Source organism: Ursus arctos, unplaced genomic scaffold (assembly GCF_023065955.2).
Source record: "Ursus arctos isolate Adak ecotype North America unplaced genomic scaffold, UrsArc2.0 scaffold_24, whole genome shotgun sequence".
Taxonomy (NCBI): Eukaryota; Metazoa; Chordata; class Mammalia; order Carnivora; family Ursidae; genus Ursus; species Ursus arctos.
Genome location: NW_026622919.1, coordinates 33,015,260 through 33,039,340, shown reverse-complemented (window position 1 = coordinate 33,039,340; position 24,081 = coordinate 33,015,260). Strand labels below are relative to the sequence as shown.

The 24,081-nt window shown below is 35.5% G+C and overlaps 1 protein-coding gene across 1 annotated transcript in view; it reads right to left on the bottom strand.

Annotated features, from left to right (window-relative positions):
- The window catches only part of BRIP1 (BRCA1 interacting helicase 1), a 175,648-nt gene extending 151,994 nt beyond the window's left edge, over nucleotides 1–23,654 (bottom strand). The window contains exons 1-6 of the mRNA XM_057318005.1: nucleotides 23,494–23,654; nucleotides 22,578–22,700; nucleotides 21,320–21,431; nucleotides 19,038–19,211; nucleotides 8,234–8,361; nucleotides 6,414–6,533 (exon numbers count right to left, since the gene is read on the bottom strand). Coding sequence (XP_057173988.1) covers nucleotides 6,414–6,533; nucleotides 8,234–8,361; nucleotides 19,038–19,211; nucleotides 21,320–21,431; nucleotides 22,578–22,673 — 630 coding nt within the window. The 5' untranslated portion in view covers nucleotides 22,674–22,700; nucleotides 23,494–23,654. The remainder of the gene's footprint in view (nucleotides 1–6,413; nucleotides 6,534–8,233; nucleotides 8,362–19,037; nucleotides 19,212–21,319; nucleotides 21,432–22,577; nucleotides 22,701–23,493) is intronic.
- Between the last annotated feature and the right edge of the window lie 427 nt (nucleotides 23,655–24,081).

Below are 24,081 nucleotides of genomic sequence, written 5' to 3'. Positions count from 1 at the left end.
CTCTGCCCCTCCCCCCCCAGCTCATGTGTGTGCACACACTCTATCAAAAAAAAAAAAAAAAAAAGATATATGTACCCCTGTGTTCACTGCAGCATTATTTACAATAGCTGAGATATGGAGGGGTGCTTGGGTGGTTCGGTCAGCTAAACGTCTGACTTCAGCTTAGGTCATGAGGCCAGGATCCTGGGATGGAGCCTTGCATCAGGCTCTGTGCTCAGAGGGGAGTCTCTGTGCTCAGAGGGGAGTCTGCTTGTCCCTCTGCCCCTCCCCCTGCTCGTGCTCTTTCTCTCTCAAATAAAATAATAATAATAATAATAAAATAAAATAACAATAGCTGAGATATAGAAACAATCTAAGTGTCCATCGATGGATAAATGGATAAAGAAAATGTATATATACCCAATGGAATATTATTCAGCCATAAATAAGAACAAAATCTTGCCATTTGCAACAACATGTATAGACAGACTTCAAGGACATTATGCTAAGTGAATAAGTCTGACAGAGAAAGATAAATATGGCATGATCTTGCTTGTATGTAAAATCTAAACACACACACACCCATGCGCGCACGCACACATGCACACACACACACACAAAAGCTCATACAGAACAGATTGGTGGTTGCCATACGCAGGAGGGTGGAGTGGGAGAAAAGGGTGAAGGGAGTGAAAGGCACAAACTTCCAATTATAAAATAAATAAGTCATAAAGATGTAATGTACAGCATGGTGACCATAGTGAACACTATATATTTGAAAGTTGCTAAGAGTAAATCTTGAAAGTTCTCATCACAAGAAAAACAAGTTTTGTAACTATAAAAGGTGATCATTTCAAAAGGTACACAAATACCAAATCATTATGTTATACACTTGAAAATGTCAATTACACCTCCATTCAAAAGAAACAAAAGAAAGAGAAAGAAGAAGGAAATGTTACACCAGTAGCAAAGTAAGTTTCTAACGGGAAAAAATACTTCTATACTCAAAGATTCCTTTCTTTAAATAAATTACCTCTATTCATATCCCTATTATGCTTTCTTATATCCATGGAAATGATCAGTCCTGGTTGTTTGAAAAACCAGAAGTATTATCTAGTGCTAAATGTCCATGAGATTTACACTAAAAATGCTACTATCCACTTTTAAAATTAAGATGACAGTCAAAACACACAAATGTACACTGAGGTGCCTGGGTCCTCAGTCAGTTAAGTGTCTGACTCTCAGTTTTGACTCACGTCATGATCTCAGGGTCATGAGATCAGGCTCCATGCTCTGCTTAGAGACTCCTTGGGATTCTCTCTCCCCATGTCCCTCTGCCCCTCCCCCTGCTCTTGCAAGCATGCTCTCTAAAATAAATAAAATCTTTAGAACACACATACACACACACAAATCTATAGGTTTTCTTAACAATTTACTAAAACTTACCCAACAATTTACTAAAATATGAAAATATTAACTACAATTTTATATTTCGTATTGATTATGTTTCCATTTTAACTGCTTAATCTAATTTTGTTTGGAAGAAAAAAAACATTGAAAATATAGATCACTTTACCTAAGTATTTGTAAGTTTTTCCCTAACTACTCAGAAAGTACCTAAAATGACTTCATATATTCATGTTTGACTACAGACTACAAAAAAAACAAATATTAGAGCTCAACCATATGTTTTTCTGTCATGGCAAAGTACTCTGGTGATGATAAATATACTTTATATATGTTGAATCAGTATGGCATATACCACTTACATCTTTTTATAAAAAAAGTTCTATGTCACACTAGTGAAATGTTATCGTTTGAGTTACTAGATTGAATTGAGAAATCTAGTTTAACAATCTTCAAACTTATGAGAAATTATCAGAAACCCATACCTTTGATATTATAAATAATAAATCACCCACCTATGACAAATATTGCATTTCTACAGCAATACAGTTATACCACCTATAGCCAAGAAAACAAAACTTATAAATTCAGGTTTAAAAATATAACTGCACACATTTTAGAGAGAACGTATAATATAAAGTTATGGATATACAGGTATAAATACAATTATACCTTACCAATAAGACCATAATAAATGATTAACATACTACATAACCAAAAGGAGAAATCAATCTTAGCACTTGGCTTAAAATTAAGGTACTTAGCCAGGAACTCTGCTTACAAGTGGTCTAGACTCTAAACAGGTTCGGCCATAGACATCTTTAACAGATATTAAAAGAATGTGTTACTTAATTATAAACCTAATTCCTCAAAATTAATATCAATCGATACTATACAATACATTTTAGCAGCATTCAAAGATAACTATATATATATAATATTAATATATAGTATCTTTATTAGCAGCACACAAATATGTAATCATTTGCTGCTACTACTACAACTACTGCTGCTACTTCTACTACCACTTACCACTTAATAAGCCCTAAAATATGCCACTTAATAAATTTATTCATCACTTTATAAATATTAACCTGCTTAATCCTCAAAAAGCCCTGTGAGATAGGTACGACTACTATTACCATCCCCATTTAACAAACAGGGAAACTGAAGTAGCAATAGTTTAAAAACTTCAAGGTTATACAGGTAGTAAGGAGCAGAGCTGTGATTAAAACACAGGCAGTCTGACTCAAATTCATTCTCTTAACCAATAAAAACAAAACTAAATTTAAAAATCCACTTCTCTAGGGGCACCTGTGTTGCTCAGTCAGTTAAGCGTCTGGCTCTTGATTTTGTCTCAGGTCATAATCTCACGGTCTTGAGATCAAGCCCCAGGTTGGGCCCCACACTGGACGTGGAGCCTGCTTAAGATTCTCTCTCCCTCTCCTCCCACCCCCGGCCTCTTCTCCTACCCACTGGCTTTCATGGACACATTAATTAATTAATTAATTATCTGGGTTCCACTTATTTAAAAAAAAAAATCCACTTCTCTTATTTTAGCTATTATCAATCACAGCTTATCCTATGCTTGATTTCTTTATTCTTGAGGCTTCTACATAATATTTCTTTCCTTTATGTTGATATGACAATTCCGCTTAGATGACTCCAGGATTTCTGAGAAGCATTTTAGAGAGAACGTATAAAGTGATTAGAGGATTTGCCAGAGCATCATACTGGTTAGGTAGGATTTAGCTCTCATATTTGCCAGATTTGTGACTTTAAGCAAATTACTTACTTCTCAGAGTATCCTTATCTGTAAAATGGGAATAACAATATTATCTGCCTATGCCATTGTAAGAATTCAAGAAGATTCTACTAACAAATATTTATTGGGCAACTAATATACACTATATGCTATTCTAGGTACTAAGGATACACCTGAAAAAGACTGACATTATATTCTAACAAAGCAGATAATAAACAGGTAAATAAAGAAATTCAAATACTAAGAGCTATGAAAATAAGGCAATGTTAAAGAAAATGAGGGAGAAAACACTGGCAGAGGCAAATAAAGAGCATATACTATTACTGACAATTTAATATTGTAAGTTCCTGAGATGACTTCTCCAACTATATGCCTTCTGTGAAGATAACCAACAACTTTTCCCCCATTTGGCATTTTTAAGAATTTAAAGGAAGACTCTTTGAGGTCAGGGAATATAGTTTTCATTCACTCAGCCTTTACTAGGTTCCTAGCACAAAGCTAGGTGCTTGGAACATAAAGATGAATAAAACAGTCACAGCCGTCAAGGAGGTCTCAATATACTAGAGAACCTGGTGTTTCCTTAATGGAACTTAGAGCCTTACAGAGAAAATAATAAGGGTAAGATAAGTGTTAAAATTGTAGAAGTACAAGGAACATTCCATATGGGAATCTAACTCAAAATTGGGGATGTCAAGGAAGGCTTTCTGAAGAATTAACAGAAGTTGATTTAAAAAAAAAAAAGAGGGAGGAGGAGCAAAAAGGGCAAAAGAAAACAATAAGTTCATAATAGTCTTATGACTGCACAGGAAGACTTATAAGCCATCTAAAAACTTCTGGAATTTGTCCCCATAGTCAATGAGTTTGTTCAATCCCCCACCTGAAAAACTGAAAGTACAGACAGAATATATGAAGCAATAGTTTTTAAGATATAGGATATCAAGTAAGAAAGAGTGATCCCTGAGAGACAGGAAATAAATGAGATAGGCCCAAAGATTGCCTAGGCTTACGGTCTAGTTTCTAGGCTGTGCCATGGGGAAGGGGAACCCAGATATAGACCAGCAAACCTGAGTTGAACAGACATTGCTCTTCAGTCCAGGAAGTCAGAGAAGACTAAACTTCACAGGGAAGAATACTAAAGTAGAGAGAGCTGCACAAAGAATGAATTCCAGAGATCTGTAGAGGAACCTCTCAAATATTTAGCAGAGTATTGATCAACATATGTGAGCGAGTTAACAATCCAAGATAATGGAAAGAACCATCTGAAATGATGAGGCACTCACACAGGGCATGGAATAGTGCCTGTTCCCCCCAGCCAGACTGGAAACCTAACAATTCACAGAGCATTAGGTAGAGGACCCAGAAGGAGATAGCCTCTATTGAGGTAACCTACAACTAAATTCTGCTCAGGTCCCACCTCACAAATTCTAAAAGCAAACACAAAAGATCAAGTTGATTCCAAGTAACTTAACTGCATCTCAGAACAAAACTCCAGTATTTATAGAAATCTAATAACATCGGGGGTGCCTGGGTGGCTCAGTTGGTTAAGTGTCTGCCTTCTGCTCAGGTCATGATCTCAGAGTCCTGGGATCAAGCCCCATGTTGGGCTGCCAGCTCAGCAGGGAGTCTGCTTCTCCTTCTCCCTCTGCTCCTCCCCCAGCTCATGCTCTCTCTCTCTCACTCACTCTCCCTCTCAAATAAATAAATAAAATCTTATATATATATATATATAACTTCTTATTATATAATAAAATCATATATATATATATAAAGTAACATCCAACACCCAGCAGGTAAAATTCACAATATCTGAAATTTAATTTAAAAAAACCAGACATGATTCCATTTATATAAAACTACGGAAATGAAAACTAATCTATAGTGACTGAAAAAAAAGTCTAAGGATGCCTAGGGATGGGGGGATGGGGGAAAAAAAAGATCCACTGGTCTATCTGGCACTTAGGATGGATCTTTTTTCAGGCATTATCTTATAATATCATGTACAGGCCATTCAGAAAATATTTGGTTCCCCGATTTTACAGATCTTATAAATGTTAACACATTTCATTATATAATATCGAAAAGTCACATTCTATAATATCACCACCACTATCATCAGGAAAGTCTATAAGTATCACAAAACTGCCAAGCTCATAGTGGCATATACAGTTTTTCAAAATTCTGATTTTCACTCAAATTTTATCAGGCTTACTTTATTTTCAAGAATTACCATAGTTCATCTGTCAGTCATTCTTTCAAGTAAAAATGATGCTCCATGAAAAAAAGGGGCTAGTTCAGCTAACAATCCAAACTATCCTTCAAGAGTGTTTCCTCAAGACAATCATCCTATTCCTGTACGCAAAACATTTTGAGTACTACTCACTTCACACAGAAAGTTAAAAAAGCTTAAGGGCTGAGATTTAATAAAATTAGTAATTTTTACTACTTCATCAAGGACATTCTTAAGAAAAACTGGCTTTTTTTTAACTGTGCATTAATGATGGTGAAGAAAACAACTATTATTTTTATTTATTTATTTATTTATTTTTTAAGATTTTATTTATTTATGTGACAAAGAGACAGCCAGCGAGAGAGGGAACACAGCAGGGGGAGTGAGAGAGGAAGAAGCAGGCTCATAGCGGAGGAGCCTGATGTGGGACTCGATCCCCGAACGCCAGGATCACGCCCTGAGCCGAAGGCAGACGCTTTAACGACTGCGCTACCCAGGCGCCCCAGAAAACAACTATTAAAACAGGTTTGGTACTACTATCTTGATTGTGCTAAGGCACTGACAATTTTACCGATTGTTGCTTTTGCACCATCAATGCAAATGTCAAGACAGTCTTTAAAAAGGCAAATAATATCTTATTATTACTATGAAAATACTTTTGAGCTCACACACTGCCTGAGAAAAAAATGTCAGTAATCTCTAGAGCTCCCTGGACTACTCCTTGAAAACTATCTGCTCTAAGGACACAGATAAGAATTGGAGGGAAGTAGAGTTCACAACATTAGAATGTACAAGAGGAAAAAAAACCTTTCAGATTTCTTTCTAGTCCAATTATTTCAGTTTATAAATGAGGAAACCGGGGCTCAAAGAAAATAGCATTTCCCATCTCACATATTAGTAGCAGAGATGTGACAGCACTTAGAGGACTTCTGAATTGTTTTCTATTCTTTGCATTATACTATTCCTTTTTTTTTCTTTTAAATGAGTTTAGCAAATTCCACATTTTCCTTCTTTAAACTGAACTGAAATACATACATTTTGTGGAGAAAAGGAGTTTATCTTTCCTAACGGAGAGTTGAGTTTTGTGGTCTTTCCTGAAGCAAATTTTGCATCCAAATGATGTACCTCCTTTTCAAAACAATGACGCTTCCTAATCTGTAAACACAGAACCAAAATGAAGTTTAATGTAAACAAAAGTCTGAGCAGGCCAGTTATTCTTGGAAGTCAAAATACTTTTCGATATGTTTTCAGCATTTAAAACTAGCAATAATCGAATAATTTTTAAAAATACAGATGAGCACCTTCTCTATCTCAAATCGTAACCAAAACAGCTTTAATTAGTCATGTGTCAAAACTATAGTATTGTAAAATGATCTTCCCATAAATAGTCTTACCATATGGACATCAAGTGTAGTATTATAGCAAAGTCCAATTACATATCTAATTGGAAAGTAAAAGTAAATAAAAATAAAACTTCATTCTAAATTGCAAAAACTCAGGGGCGGCTGGGGAGCTCAGTCAGGTGAGTGTCCAACTCTTGGTTTTGGCTCGGCTCGTGATCTTGGGGTCATGGAATAGAGCTCTGAGTGGGGCTCCAAGCTGACCTGCTTGGGATCCTCTCTCTCCCTTGCTCTCTGCCCTTCCCCCACCCCAAACTCTTTCTCTCAAATAAAAAAATCTTTTAAAAATAAATATATAAATTTTAAAAACTCAGAAAAATTTTAAATGTAAATATTCATGATTTCCTACATGATAGAATTATTTTATTATTATTACTATTACTTACTAGATATTTGATAATTGAAATTGTATTTGACTAAATTTCTTCTATTAATATCACTAAGTTTTCTCTTCAAACCGTCTATGCTTTTTCCTAATTGCCAAAAACCTATTTACTTAAATTATGAAGGGGAAAAAAGCATTTCTATTGATAATCCCATTCCTACCAAAAAAGAAATGAGAGTCAATTAAGTCAGAGAACAAATGTTATCTGTTGAGCCCTATCACACAACTTCCAACTCTATGTACACATTTTGGAGAAGAAAATCTATACAGATTCATACTTCATTTGTAATCAGTACTTTTCCAAAATTAAACTAGTTCTAAAATCAAGGTTTAACTATGGAAGTTAATAAAGATTTTAAGTAGAATAGATAAACTACAGAAGAATGCAAACCCTTTTTGAGTATATTCAATTAGAAATATATAACTATCTACAAAGGACATGCTAATTAATTATAATAATCTCTTTATTTGTAACTAAGTCGAAGTCCCAGCCTACCTCCCTACCTTACTGCCATGAACTCTATGACAAAACATTGTATTCATGTATGAAAAACACATTTCATATAAAATACTCAGTAATTCAGGTCTTTCAGTAATTTTTAGAAATAAATATTTTATCATGTATTAATATTAAAACTCAATAAATAAGAATAAACCTTGTCATTATACTAAAACTATCAATAACAAAAATATTCATGACATAAATATTCATATTTTGGCCAAAAGAAAATGCCATCATTAGGGAAAAACAACAGAGGAGTTAAAAAGTACAAAGTATCTGTATTACCAATATATGCCTTAAGTAAATATTTTACCGTCAAATTCCTCATATATAGAAAAGCACCATACAGTTTTATTTTAAACACGTTATTATGAATAATCTACTATATAACAAACTCCTTTGTAATGAATGACTATATAAAATGAAGTTACAATAATTTACCATTTAATTTATGTCTATGATACGACCCAAGTAAATTATACAAGTGCCACTGAAAACTTGATTGATACTTGATTGATAACTGCGTGCAGCAATAATGGTATTATTTCACTGCTAATAAACTGTTTACCTGCTGTGTAGTTTCTAAGGGTCGAATTCTTTTCTTCTCTACTTGAAAATCATCATTTTCATCTCTTTTTATGGATGCCTGTTTCTTGGCAGATAGCTTTGCAGCCAGTGTAGTTTTTTCAGGAGAGTCTTATATAAGAAGTCATAAAAAATTAGCATAAAAAACAACACTTAGGAAATTTTTCTAGGAAAAATTAGAATCAAGATGTTAAGACTTCTCAAAATTTCATAACGTACTTTAAAACATGAAAAGCTCAACATGTTTAAAAGCATTTCTTTACCACTGAGCTTACTTAAAAAAGATATAACATTTTGAGAAATATGCTTTCAATAGGAAAGTCTAATTCTGATTTAATAGGTTTATGCTTTTATAAATGACTCCCGATAACATGGTTTAAAAAATATAACTGTAAGGGTCTCATAGGAAAAAGTCATTTATATAAAAATCTTACTTTACAATGTCTCAATGTTCCTTCCCCACTAAGCTTCTATATGTTCTTTAGGCTTTAAAATACAATAGAATCAAGGTCCTATAATCTGTCCTTTCATCCCACTACCCTGAAGGTCATCAATGACCTCTTAATCACCAAATATTAACCCACCTAATAGATGTGAATACTAGATTTTTAAGAAGTCAAGTTAATATGCCCAATATCATATAGCTAGTAAGAGGCAGAGCATGGATATGACTGACTCCTGCTGTCTGACTCCAAAATCCATCAGCATAACTTCTAAGGATTCAGCAAAACATAACACTATCTTTTTGAAATACAACAAACACATTTCCTTTTTCCTTAATTTCTGTAACACTTTTCTTAACTGTTCCTATACATTGGTTTCTCCTTTTCCCTAAATGAGAGTGTTCTTAAAAGTACCTTCCTTCCTCTCAGCTCTTCTCTATACATTCCCTCCACACTTAGGGCTTGAACTCATTTAACAAGCATTTATTTTACGGGGTCCATACAATTCTAGATACAATGCAAAACAATGAAAAAGAAACAGCCTCTGGCCTTAAAAGATTTACAGACTATTAGAGAAGAAAGCTCTAAAAGCAGGTACAATACTATTTTCAAAAACCAAGTTTGAGTCTGTAAAAGCACAAGTAAATCTATGCCGCACAGCGTTGATTTCTAAGCTTTTTCTGAAAGGACTCTATTTTTTTAAAGAAACATTGCTTAAAATTTCCAAAATAGAATAAAAGACCTAGAACTTTCCTGACCCCCCCCCAGGCCATATTTTTTCTTATGACTCTTAGGAACATAGTTTAAATACCACTATATTGTAGGGGCACCTGGGTGACTCAAGTCAGTTGGGTGACTGACTCCTGATTTCTGCTCAGGTCATGATCTCAATGTCGTGGGATAAGCCCAACATCAGGCTCTGTGTTGGGCATAGAGCCTGCTTAAGATTCTCTCACTCAGGGGCGCCTGGGTGGCTCAGTTGGTTAAGCTTCTGTCTTTAGCTCAGGTCATGGTCTCATGTCCTGGGATAGAGCCCCACATCCAGCTCCCTGCTCATCGGAGAGTCTGTTTCTTCCTCTCTCTCCCCATTCAAGCGTGCGGGCACGCGCAGTCTCTTTCTCAAATAAATCTTAAAAAAAAAAAAAGATCCTCTCTCTACCTCTGCACCTCACCCCACCACTCACACTCTCAAGTGCTCTAAATGAATAAATAAACAAATACCACTATATTCTAAAATCTTAATTGTCTTTTATACCTAGGTCTTTTTTTTTTTTTTTTTGACCTATACATTTCAACTTTATCAGTATCAGGCAGTGGGCTAAAAGCTTAATGTAGATCAGCTCCTTTGACCATCCCATGAAGTAACAATTATTATTTTACAGTTGGGGAAACTGTAGAAAGATGGAGTAAGTGCCCAAGGTAAACTATGGAATTGATTCCAAATCTGTTTCCAACATAACCCATTACCTTTAAGTAGTTTTTTGTTTTTTTTTTTAAGATTTTAAGTAAGCTCTACACCAAACATAGCACTGGAACTCACAACCCAGAGATCAAGAACCGCATGCTCTACTCACTAACCCAGCCAGGTGCCCCTTTTGAACGCTCCTTTTTTTTTTAAAGTAAGCTCTATGCCCGACATGGGGCTTGAACTCGTGACCCTGAGATCAAGAGTTCCATACTCTACCCAGAGACATAGGTGCCCCAATATCTTGAAGTTTTGAAAAGTTATCAAACTAATATAAGCTCATTGTAAAGATTTAAGTAAATTAAAAGTATATAAATAAGAAACAGTAAAATGCCATCCACTTCCCTCCCTCCCATCCATCCCCACTTGTTCATTTTTTTTTTTTTTAAGATTTTATTTATTTATTTGACAGAGTGAGAGACAGTGAGAGAGGGAACACAAGCAGGGGGAGTGGGAGAGGGAGAAACAGGCTCCCCGCAGAGCAGGGAGCCCAATGCAGGGCTTGATCCCAGGAACCTGGGATCATGACCCGAGCCAAAGGCAGCCCAACAACTGAGCCACCCAGGCTCCCCCACTTGCTCATTTCTAATTCTTCCTCTCTGAAGTAATCACTATTTATCTTTCAGCATGAATACTTCCGGATGAGTCTCTTTTTTTCCTTTTATCATTTTTTTTCATTATAATAAGTATACTCTTTTATCCCCATCCTATATTTCCCCCATTCCCCACTCATTTCCCCTCTGGTAACCACCAGTTTGTTCTCTATAGTTAAGAGTCTGTTTCTTGGGGCGCCTGGGTGGCACAGCGGTTAAGCGTCTGCCTTGGGCTCAGGGCGTGATCCCGGCGTTACGGGATCGAGCCCCACATCAGGCTCTTCCGCTAGGAGCCTGCGTCTTTCTCTCCCACTCCCCCTGCTTGTGTTCCCTCTCTCGCTGGCTGTCTCTATCTCTGTCGAATAAATAGATAAAATCTTTAAAAAAAAAAAAAAAAAGAGTCTGTTTCTTGGTTTGTCTCTATTTTTTTTCCCCTGGCTCATCTGTTTCATTTCTTAAATTCCACACGAGTGAAATCATATGGTATTTGTCTTTCTTTGACTGGCCTAATATTATACTCTCCAGTTCTATGTTGTTGGAAATGACGACATTTCATTCTTTTTATGACTGAATAATATTCCGTTGTATATATATATATATATATATATACCACATCTTCCTTATCCATTCATCTATCAATGGATACTTGGGCTGTTGTTGTAGTTTGGCTACTCAGTTAATGCTGCAATAAACATAACAGTGTATGTATCCCTTTGAATTAGTGTTTTTGTATTTTGGGGGGTAAATACCCAGTAGTGCAATTCCTAGATTGTAGGGCAGTTCTATTTTTTTTCTTCCTTTGTTTTTAAAGACTTTATTTATTTATTTGACAGAGAGAAAGAGAGCACAAGCCGAGGAGGGGGAAGGGACAGAGGGGGAGGGGCAGAGGGAAAGGGACAAGCAGACCCCACTGAGCGGGGAGCCCAATGCGGGGCTGGATCTCAGGTCCCTGAGATCATGAACTGAGCTGAAGTCAGACACCCAGCTGACTGAGTTACCCAGGTGCCCCAGGGTAGCTCTAGGTTTAATTTTTTGAGGAACCTCCATACTATTTTCTACAGTGGCTACACCAGTTTGCACTCCCACCAACAGTGCAAGAGGCTTCCTTTATCTCCACATCCTTGCCAACACCTGCTTTCTTGAGTTATGATTAAATGTTACGTTGAGTTATGATAAATTAATGATCCCATTTACAACTGCACCATTCTAACGTACAAGGTGATATCTCTTTGTGGTTTTGATTTGCATTTCCTTGATGATGAGGGATGTTGGTCATCTGTATGTCTTCTTTGGAGAAATGTCTGCTCATGTCTTCTGTCCATTTTTTAATTGGATTATTTCTTTTTTGGTTATTGAGTTGTATCAGTTCTTTACACATTCTGAATACTAACCCTTCTCAGATATTTCATTTGCAAATATCTTTTCTCATTCAGTAGGTTGCCTTTTAGTTTTGTTGGTTGCTTTCTTCACTGCACAGAAGCTTTTTATTTTGATGTAGTCCCAGTAATTTGTTTTTGCTTTTATTTCCCTTGCCTTAGGACACATATCTAGAAAAATGTTGCTATGGCCAATGTCAGAGATTACTGCCTGCACTCTCTTCAAGGATTTTTATGGTTTCAGGTCTTACATTTAGGTCTTTGATCCATTTTGAGCTTATTTTTGTATATGGTGAAAGAAAGTGGTCCAGTTTCATTCTTTTGCATGTGGCTGTCCAGTTTTCCCAACACCATTTGTTGAAGAGACTCTTTTTCCATTGTATACTCATTCCTTCTTAGTCAAAAACTAATTGACCATGTAATTGTGGGTTTGTTTCTGGATTTTCTGTTCTATTCCATTGACCTGTGTGTCTATATTTTGTCAGTAACACACTATTTTAATTACTACTGCTCTGTAGTATAACTTGAACTGTGGAGTTGTGGTACTCTAGTTTTTCTTTTTCCGATTGTTTTGGCTATTGAAGCAAAACAATCAAAGTCATATGTCACACTAAGAAGAGAAAGGATAAAAAGCCATATGATCTTTCAACAGGTGCAAAAAAAAAAAAAAGCACTTGACAAAGTACAATATCCATTCATGATAAAAACTGCCATGCAGGTCTAAGGGAACATATCTCAACATAATAAAGGCCTTATATGAAAAACCCACAGCCAACTGACAGCTTTTTCCCTAAGGTCAGGAACAAGACAAGGATATCCACTCTCATCACTTTAATCAACATAGTACTGGAAAGCCTAGCCACAGCAATTAGATAGCCTAAAGAAATAAAAGGCATCCAAATTGGTAAGTAAGAAGTAAAATTTCCCTATTTGCAGATGACATAGTAATATATATAGAAAACCCTAAAAACTCCACCAAAAAGCTACTACAGCTGATAAATGAATTCAGTAAATTTGCAGGATACAAAATCAATATGCAGAAATCTGTCGCATTCTTATACACTTATAATGAAGCAGCGGAAAGAGAAATTAATGATCCCATTTACAACTGCACCAAAAACAATAAAATATCTAGGAATAAACTTAACCAAAGAGGTGAAAGACCTGTACTCTGAAAACTATATAACACTGATGAAAGAAATTCAAGAGGACTCAAAGAAATGGAAAGACATTGCTCATGGGCTGGAAGAACAAATCTTGTTAAAACGCCAAAACTACCAAAAGCAATCTACAGATTTAATGCAATCCCTATCAAAATACCAACAGCATATTTCACAGAACTAGAACAAACAATCCTAAAATTTGTTTGGAACCACAAAAGGCCTTTCATACCTAAATCTTTAATCTGCCTGGAATGAATTTTTGTGTGTGGCATAAAGTAGGACTCCAATTTAAATTTTTTCATATGGAGATCTAAGTACTACTATTAAAAAAGTCCCTCCTTAGTCCTCTGCTCTGTAAACATACCTTTTTTTTTTTTTTTTTTAAGTAGTCTCCATACCCAGAGTGCAGCCCAATGCTGGGCTTAAACTCACAACCCTGAGATCAAGACCTAAGCTGAGATCAACAGTCAGACACTTAACCAAACTGAGCCACCCCGGCACCCCTAGACGCACTTCTATAAATAATCACGCTTCTAGATACATGTGGAACTGAATTTGGGTTCTCTATTGTTTTCCACTGGTCTAACGTTGTGCTAATACTAAACTGTTTTAATTACTATAGCTTTATATATAAAAAATCAGGATATCTCATAGATCAAGTCCTCTCACCTTGACCTGGTTCTTGAAGAATGTCTTAGTCCTTTCCGTTTCCATATATATTTTAGAAAATACATGTAATTTTGAGCTCTGCAATTTTTGTCAAACTGGTAAAATACCCACAAAATGAATCTAGATTTCTCAACTGGGGCACTTTTAATCCCCAAGTCTCTCCGCGGGGGACATTGGGCATAGACATTTCTGGTTGTCACAAAAGGCAGGAATACTATCAGCATCTAGTGGGTTGAGGCCTAGGAGATGCTGCTAAACATCCCACAATGCATAGGACAGTCCCCATAACAAAGAATTACCCCCATAACAAAGAATTATCCCATTCAAAATATAATAGTGCCATTATTGAGATTTCAGCCCCAAATAAATCAAGGGGCAAATTTGTATGGACCCATTAAAGGGTAGGAAATATCTACCCAAAACAAAAATTTAGTTTTAGAAAAACTGAATTGCCATGTGCCAAATAAGATTAACCCCAATTCATTTTTTAAAAAATTACATTATATGCATATAAAAAAGGCTTATCTTCTTGTTCTTTATAGCAGGGGAGTTTGCAGGAAGTTTATCAAAGTCTTTAAAATACAAAGTTATAAAGAAACAAGATCTAGAATATATTTTTAAAACAAGATCTAGAATATATTTTTAAATATACCTCCTAGAAATCAGTCAGAAACAACCCAATAGAAAAATGGGCAAACAACTTAAATAATAGGCAATTCACTAAAGGGGATATTCAAATGACCAATAAACATATAAAAAGATGCTCAACCTCATCAGTCACCAGAGAAATACCAATTAAAACTCAGGAGAACACCACAGATGCACCAGAACAGCTAAAATTTTAAACAACTGGAAATATTAAGTGTTAACAGGAATGTTGAACAATGTAACTTCCAAATACTGCTAGATGTAGGGCAACAGGGCAAATAAATTGGTTCAAGCACTTTGGAAAATCTTAGCAATATATATTATAGCTGAACATATGCACACACTATGACCAGCAATTCCATTTCTAAGTATATAGTTAATAAAAAATATCCATATGCACTAGAATGAATAAGAATGTTCATAATAGCATTAATAAGCAAAAATTAAAACCACTCAAATGTCTAACAGCTGTGGAACAGATTAATAAACTATAGAAATAATATACAAAAACTAGTACTATATGCAAAAACACCAATGAATCTCAGAAATACAATGTTAAGCAAAAGCAGAGAGGCAGTACAGTGTTCAAGAGTACACATAATTCCGCATCTATAAAGAGGTAAAAACCATCAATGGTGATGGAAGGGAGAATAGCAATTAGGGAGGGCCTCTGCGGTATTGGTTATGTCCCAGTTTTTTATCTCGGTGATAGTCACACGACTGCTTACTTTGTGAAAATTCATCAAGCTTATACACTTACAGTCCACACACTTTTCTGTATTTAGGTTATATCAGATTAAAGAACTTACTTAAAAATACAGAGCATCAGAATACAATCCTGATCCCATCTGATTCTTCAAGAGACTATTCTAAACAACTTTAACTCACAGTCACATTAAAACGCAGGTTGCCCTACGCAAAATAAATGAACTTCGATCTATACCTCACACAATCTATAAAATTAACTTGAAATAGATCTCAAACTAAAAGTAAAAGCTAAAACCATATTTGATAAAAAAAAATTTGTACTCAAAATATATAAAGAACTCTCAAAACTTAGCAGTAAGAAAAAAAACAAAAAAGAAGCAGATTTGAACACACATTTCATCAAAGATACCGATGGCTAATAAGCACATGAAAAAATGCTCAACTGTCATAAGTGATTAGGGAAATGCATATTAAAACCACAATGAGATACCACTACATACCTATTAGAAAGGTAAAAAAAGACTGACCATACAAAGTACTGACAAGGATGTAAAGAAATGGGAACTCCCAACCACTGCTGGTGGGAATGTAAAATGGTAAAACCACTTTGGGAAACAGTTTGGAAATTTCTTAAAAAGTTAAACATAAGTGATCTAGTCATTTCTAGTATTTACCCTAAAAAAATGAAAGCACATGTCCAAAACAAAGACTTATACAGAGATATTCACAGTAGCTTTACATGTAATAGCTTAAAACTAGAAACAACTCAAATATACATCAATAGGTGACTGGATAAACAATTTGTAGTATATCCATACAATAGAATATTACTCAAAAATAAAAAGGAACAAACTTGATATATGCAACAACATGGATAAATTTCAAAAGAATTATGTTAAGTGAAAGAAGCTAGACAAATAAGTGTACAAACTATAACTCCATTTAAATAAACTCTAAAAAAAATGCAAACTAACCTACAATGACAGAAAGCAAATCGGTGGTTGAAAAGAGTGAGTCATGGAGGCTTGGGTAGGAGGTATAACAAAAGGGCATGAAAAAACTTTTGAAAGTGATGGACATGTTCACTATCTTGATGCTTTAATGGAAGTACACCTATGTCAAAACTCATCAAAGTGTACCATTTATATATATAGTTATGTCAAGTATATTTCAATAAGGTTGTTCTAAAAAAAATACAGGGTATAGGGGCACCTAGGTGGCTCAGTCGGTTAAGCGCCTGCCTTTGACTCAGGTCATGATCCAGGGTCCTGGGATTGCGCCCCGCCCTTGGTGACCCTGGTTGGTGGGGAGCCTGCTTTTCCCCCTTCCTCTGCCGCTCCCCCTGCTTGTGCTCTCTCTCTCAAATAAATGAATAAAATCTTAAAAAAAAAAACAAAAACAAAACCAGGTTGTATATAAACATAAACCAAAACTCCTGTAATTATCTCAAAGTCAATTCCATTCATTCATATAACAAATACTTATCTAGCACCTACCATATGCCAGGCACTCTGCTAGGTACTAAAAATACTATGATAAGCAAAATGATATGATCCCTGACCTCATGGAGTATATAGTCTGCTACAGGAAGCAGAACTTGATATGATGCACACAGACATATGGATAATACAAACTGACAAGTGCTACGAAGGAGACGTACACAGTGAGAGGACAGAATATAACAGGGAAATCAAATCTAGTCTGACAGAAAGGTCAGTATGGCTCCTTCAAGGAAATGACATTTAAGCTGAGACCTAAAGCAAATGCAGGATAGCAAATGGAAGATGGGACTTTCCTCAGAAGAAACACTAACATAAGCAAAGGTGCTGAAGCAGGCAAAAGCATGATCCCCCTAAGGAATGGAAAGAAAGCCAAAAGGGCTAAGGGTCAAAACAGTATAGACAACACTATTGGTCACCTCTCCAGCATGTATTCAACCACCTCTTCCTCATTCCTAACAGAATCATACTTTAGTTCAAGCAGCTACACTCCTCCACAAATGGGTCATGTGTTTTAGAGGAAGAGAACTCTATCCTTCCTTTTAGAGGTGGATACTATTTAGGGGCAGCCGGGTGGCTCAGATGGTTAAGTGTCTGACTCTTGATTTCGGTCGTGATCTCAGGGTCGTGAGATGGAGAGCCACGTGTTGCTCTGTGCTCATCAGGAGTCTGCTTGAGATTCTCTCCCTCTCCCTCTGCTCCTTCCTCTCTCTCTCTCAAATAAATAAATAAAATCTTAAAAAAAAAAAAAAGTGGATCCTTTTTAGACTTAAGTCAATCATGGCAACCTCTTTTCTTCCTGCCAGTGATTAAAGGATGGCATGAGTAAAAGTAGGAAAAGAAGTTATTACACGCTCTTACAAAGAGATGGCACTTCAGACTAAGGAGGTATCAATGGAGATAGAGGTCTGCATGGAGAAATGAGGAAGAACAAAGTGTATAGTGTGTCTCCTAGGTTTTTGGCTCAGGTAAATAATGGTTAATCCTTTCCATATACTCAAAGCCAAAGAAATATTTTTAAAAATTAATAATCTTGTGATATTCTTAGTATACTTCTCTTAAATAAATCTAGTAAGAACTGTTTAAGGATCATATTTAAAACATAACTGATTCTCTACTCAGCCATAAAAAAGGATGAAATCTTGGCACTTGTGACAACATGGATGCACCTAGAGGGTATTATGCTAAGTTAAGTAAGTCAGAGAAAAACAAATACCACATGATTTCACTTATGTGGGGAATCTAAAAAACAAATGAATAAACAAAAAGCAGAAACAGACCCATAAATACAGAGAACAAACTGATGGCTGCCAGAGAGAAATGGAAGATACATGCTTCCAGTTACAGAATGAGTAAGTCACAGGAATAAAAAGTACAGCACAGGGAATATAGTTAACGGCACTGTAATAGCATAAGGTGATGACGGATGGTAGACACACTTGTGGTGAGCACAGAATAACACCTAGACTTGTTGAATCACTATGTTGTACCCCTGAAACTAATGTATATATTATAGTGTGTCAACTATACTTCAATTAACAAAAAAACAAACGTATGTTAAAAAAAAAAAAAAGCCTCATATAAGATATACTGGCCTCAGAAGTCCAGGCAAACTCATAAGGATCAATGAATGAGGCTAATTAAATTTTGTCTTACAAATCAGTGTGTTTTAAAAAATTATAACGCATAATTTTTTTTTAAAGATTTTATTTATTTATTTGAGAGAGAGAGGGAGAACACAAGTGCATGCAAAGGGAGGGAGGAGCAGAGGGAGAGGAAAGAGAGAATCTCAAGCAGTCTCACCACCTACCACAGAGCCAGACCAGAGGCTCACTCTCACAACCCCGAAATCACCACCTGAAGGGAAACCAAGAGTTGGGTACCCAAACAACGGAGCCACTCAGGCACCCCAAAAATTCTAACATATAATTGACAATACTGCCTACAAATCAGATCAATTTCTAAATATCATTTACTGTGCACTGCCTTTTTCAAAAAATGATTTAAACTAGCAAAATGTCTGAATAAATTAAAAGTCAACCCAAGAATAAAATAGTCCAAGGATATCTGACTATCCTATGCGTTATCTAAAAATAATTCCAGAGAAATTAGGTGAAGATACATTGTCAATTATGCTAAACAAATTTATCTTAGTTAAGTCTCACAACAGCAATAATTAAGGCTACTACAGATACTAACAGAGCCAGGCAAAATATAAACTACCTTGACAAGTTGATGAAGTGTCATTTCTTTCAGAAGGTGGTGTACTTGGGCTGTTGAAATGATGTGAAGTTCCTTGGTTCAAGTCAGTGTTTGCAAAATTCTTTGAATGGCATGCACAACAACATGATGATGGTACTTCAGCTTTTTTACTTAAGCTTTCATCTACTGGCTTCCCTAAAAAAGTGAAAAACCCAAGTTGTAATACTTCTCATTTAAAAAATATTAATCTTCCTCTGCAACTAGGGTGAGCAACCACCCAATCTGCCCAAGATTGGGAGGTTTCCTAAGATACAAGATTTTCAGTGCTAAAACTGGAAAAGTACCTGGCAGATCTGGGCAAGTTGGTCACCCTATCTCCAGCATCAATTACAACAAGAGAAAAACACACCAGAAACACAGAGAAGTTATCATCAATTTACATAATTTGTAAAAATCTAATAATAGTCAAAGATTAATAATGTTAACCACTCAGGTATTCACTTATGAAATTTATTAAAACGTCAAGCAGGGAAGATTAAAATAAAGACCTAAAGTATATTCTTAATTACTACTATTTCCCTAAAGAAACAAATCTCAATACTTTAAATAATGTAAATACATAAGGGTTAAATCATTCCTACTTTATACATCTATTTAAAAGAGAAACATGTTTCATGATGTATCAATTATGATACATGTATCAAAATATATTTTAAGGTCAATATTTAAATAAAACAGGTAATTTTTAATACTTAAATAGAATACATAATTGTAATAGAGGTCTACATTGTGTGCCTACATGAATACTACACCTGATCTTAGCCAAAAGGTCAAGAAGTGATTGCCTACATATATAAATACACAATTCATGGATATTAAAAAAAGGTGAATAATTAATTTTCTATGAACAGTATTGACATTATTTTCCCATCTGTACTACATAAATACCACTAATTCTATTTTTCAGTCCCCCATTAAAATTTTAAGTTATTGGGGCGCCTGGGTGGCACAGCAGTTAAGCGTCTGCCTTCGGCTCAGGGCGTGATCCCGGCGTTATGGGATAGAGCCCCACATCAGGCTCCTCCGCTAGGAGCCTGCTTCTTCCTCTCCCGCTCCCCCTGCTTGTGTTCCCTCTCTCGCTGGCTATCTCTATCTCTGTCGAATAAATAAATAAAATCTTTAAAAAAAAAAAAATTTTAAGTTATTAACAGATTATCTTTTTCCCCAAAGAGTAACATCATTAACAATCAAAATGAACAACAAAAGTTATAAAATATTTACTTTTTATTTTTAATAGTCTTATCAGTAGCACATTTCCTTTTAAAAAACATATAAATATATATATATATATATATATGCACACACACACACATAAAAATACATACACACATTCCTACATACACTCGTGGTTAACTTTAAATTCTCCTAATACTTTAGGTCAAATCCATCTAATTATGTAACTAAAACATATCCAATACTGTATTTCAGATTTATTATGTATATTACCAAGTCTTTAATAAAAGTAAATGTTACTAGGCCTTTCTTAGCAAATAAAGTAAAAGTAATAGAAAATAACATGCATTTATGAAAATGATATTACAATGAACTTTTGCTTATCTGGCGTCTAAACAAGTAGAAAAATCAATTAGAATGTTTTCTTTATATATTCTATGGTCTAATGTTATAAGGAAGGGACAAATAAGCAAATATATTAAAGGATTTGCTCAAAGCAATTATTTCTGTATGTTATAGCATCATGACAGGCCCATCTCTTGCATCTTTTACATACAAATTATCATAATCATTTTCATAATGATAACTAAGCATTCCAAGATTTTTATGTAGACTCTAAATCATCAAATAAAGAACTATAGTATGTTCAAAACTGTTTTAGAATTAACAACATATTTTGCTCTGTTGAAACTCTTTTGGAATATATATAGCTTGGGGCAACTGGGTGGCTCAGTTGGTTAAGCATTTGCCTTCAGCTCAGGTCATGATCTCAGGGTCCTGAAATCAAGCCCCACATCAGGCTCGCTCAAGCGGGGAGCCTGCTTCTCCCTCTCCCTCTGCCGCTCCCCCTACCTGTACTCTCTCTTGCTCACTCGCTCTCTCTCAAATAAGTAAAATCTTAAAAAAAAAAAAAAGGAATATATACAACTTATAAAAAAAATCTTAAAAGAGAATCTGTACCTATATTAGCTAGCTAGAACATGGTCGAGTCATCCTGGATAAAAAGTACTTTATTAAACACTTTTTTCTGGTCGCACTAAGGAACCTGAAGATATCAACCAACTACTTACCACTAAGAGACTGTTGCCAAGCTAAAGCAGAACAAAGTAAGGCTAAGCTTTTCCCACTTCCTGTAGGGCTCTCCAACAAACAATGTTGCTTACTATTTAATCCTCTGACAATCTATGGACACAAAAACAATAAAAAAATAAACAATTTACTTCATTCGGGTATCTCTCCATCATAAGTACAAATACAATAACAATGAGAAGTAAGGTTGCACTTCCTGGAGCACAGCAATAGCAGAAGGGAGAACCAGTATTTAGTTAAACTAGACTTTATTCCTTTATACCTCTCCCTAAAATTATGGCCTTAAAAGCATATTGAGCAAAAAAGACATGAAAAAAAAGCAATTTGTGCCTTAATCATTTCTGTAAAACTAGAATATAGCACATGAATATCTTTGATGAAAACTTAATGGAGGATACTGCTCTTGGGAGTGTAAATTGTTACAACCACTCTGTAAGGAATTAACAATTCCTTGTAAAGTTGAAGATACCCAACTCCACCAAGTCCAGTCCTATGTAGATACTCCACACACTTTTCCCACATGAACACAAGGAAACCTGTATAAGAAAGTTCATAACAGCATTGTTCATAATTGCTCAAGAAAGTAAACAACTTAAAAGTCTATCAAAAGAAAATGGACAAAAAATCCTGGCATATCCATATAATGAAATACTATACTGCAAGTAAAATGGATTAACAATCAACAGGCCCACATCTTAAAACTGTTAAGCAAAAAAAAAAAAAAAAAAAAAAAAAAGTCAAGTTCTGCAGGTAGGTATAGTATCGTATTATTATGCAACATTTAAAATATGTGCAGTAAATACTCTATTGCTCACAAACAAGGTATAAAGTAAATATGGTAAAATATTCGGATTTAACAAAGTTGGAAAGTTGGCTTACTTAAGTTTGTATATTAATTTTCTATATGACAACTATCTCCAAAAAATTATGGTGAGAAATATACTGTTCTGTGTAATATATAGCAAATATTTTGGAGAAAGCACTAATTCTGCAAAGTAAATAGAAGTTCCAACTGAGATGAGAACATTTTTCAGAATGTTCTTCTTTTGTCTCCATTATAACAATGCACATATATACTTTAGCTGTGATCAGTATTATTTTTCCAAAGTTTAGATATTCTTCAATGAACCCGGCAAAAATTTTCAATCCATTTACTATCTGAAAAAATGAACGTAGTCTCATGATTATAAGCACCTGCATCTTAATAAAAACTTAAAATAAGTATTGAAAAATACTTACAGAATTCATCATAGCAAGCTGTGATGGGTAAGCTTTATAAGGAAAGGTAATCTTCACCCCACCAATTGTATATTCAGACCAAAGTGAAGACATCATGCTTCGCTATTTACTTCACATTCCTAACTGCAACAGAAATGAAAATCAATATTGAAACAATAACATTCAAAGAAAACCAGATTCCAACACTAGGACAGATGTCTGGAAATAAAAATTGTAATAAATGCTTAAACAAAACAAACGGGGAAGTAAAAGAATTTCCTAGTGTTATAAATCACAGTGGTTGACAGCATGTCTTGGAATCTCACAAATGTGGATTTGTACCCCTGCTGTGCCAAAGCTGTGGACTAGGAGTTAGAAAGTACAAGCTCTAGACCAGGTTCTGAAAACAACTCAGATATGTTACCTTGATCATGTCTGTTCACTTCTCTAGACTAAGATCCTTATCTGTAGTAACCCCTAATTTAAAAACAGTTATGAGAGAGACAATGCCTTGGCACTTAGTAGATGCCCAATAATTCTTATTTAAAGGTCAGTGGGGTATAATGGAAAGATGAATTTTGGACTAAAGCAAACCTAAATTTGAATTCCTCTGTGTGAATTGCTTAACCTCTCAGAGCTAATTTCTTCATCTGTGAAATGGAGATAATACTACCCACCTGATAGAGTTTTCACAAAAATTAGCCAGGCACTGAGTTAATAATTAAATAAGATAATGTCTGTACATGATGTGTACATAAGGCGCCCTATGGCACCTGGGTGGCTCAGTCCTTAAGCTTCTCACTTCGTTTCAGGTCAAGATCTCAGAGTCCTGGGATCAAGCCCAGCCGGGAGTCTGCTTGTCCCTCTGCCTCTCCCCCCACTAGTGCTCACTCTCTAATAAATAAAATCTTTAAAAAACAATAAAGTAGAGGGGCACCTGGGTGGCTCAGTCGGTTAAGCGTCTGCCTTCAGCTCAGGTCATGATCTCAGGGCCCCCGGATAGAGTCCCCTATCCGGCTCCTTGCTCTGTGGGGAGCCTGCTTCTCCTTCTGCCTGCCGCTCCCGTTCCTTGTGCTTTGTCTCTCTCAAATAAATGAATAAAATCTTTAAAAATAATAATAAAATAGAATAAAAAATAACATAATATACAGAAATGTGCACAAACTCCAGTACCTAAAACAAAAGTGATCTACTTTAATCGCCCCCTTCAAAACCACCTTTTCTTTCTTTCTTTTTTTTTTTTAAGGTTTTATTTATTTATGTGACAGACAGCCAGCGAGAGAGGGAACACAAGCAGGGGGAGTGGGAGAGGAAGAAGCAGGCTCCCAGCGGAGGAGCCCGATGTGGGACTCGATTCCGGAACGCCGGGATCACGCCCTGAGCGGAAGGCAGCCGCCCAACGACTGCGCCACCCAGGCATCCCAAAACCACCTTTTCTTAACCTAAGATACATAGGTATAATGCAGAAACTGTTATCTCTTGGTATTGCATGCAGAAGTTTCTGTGCATGACTGCATTTTTCTGA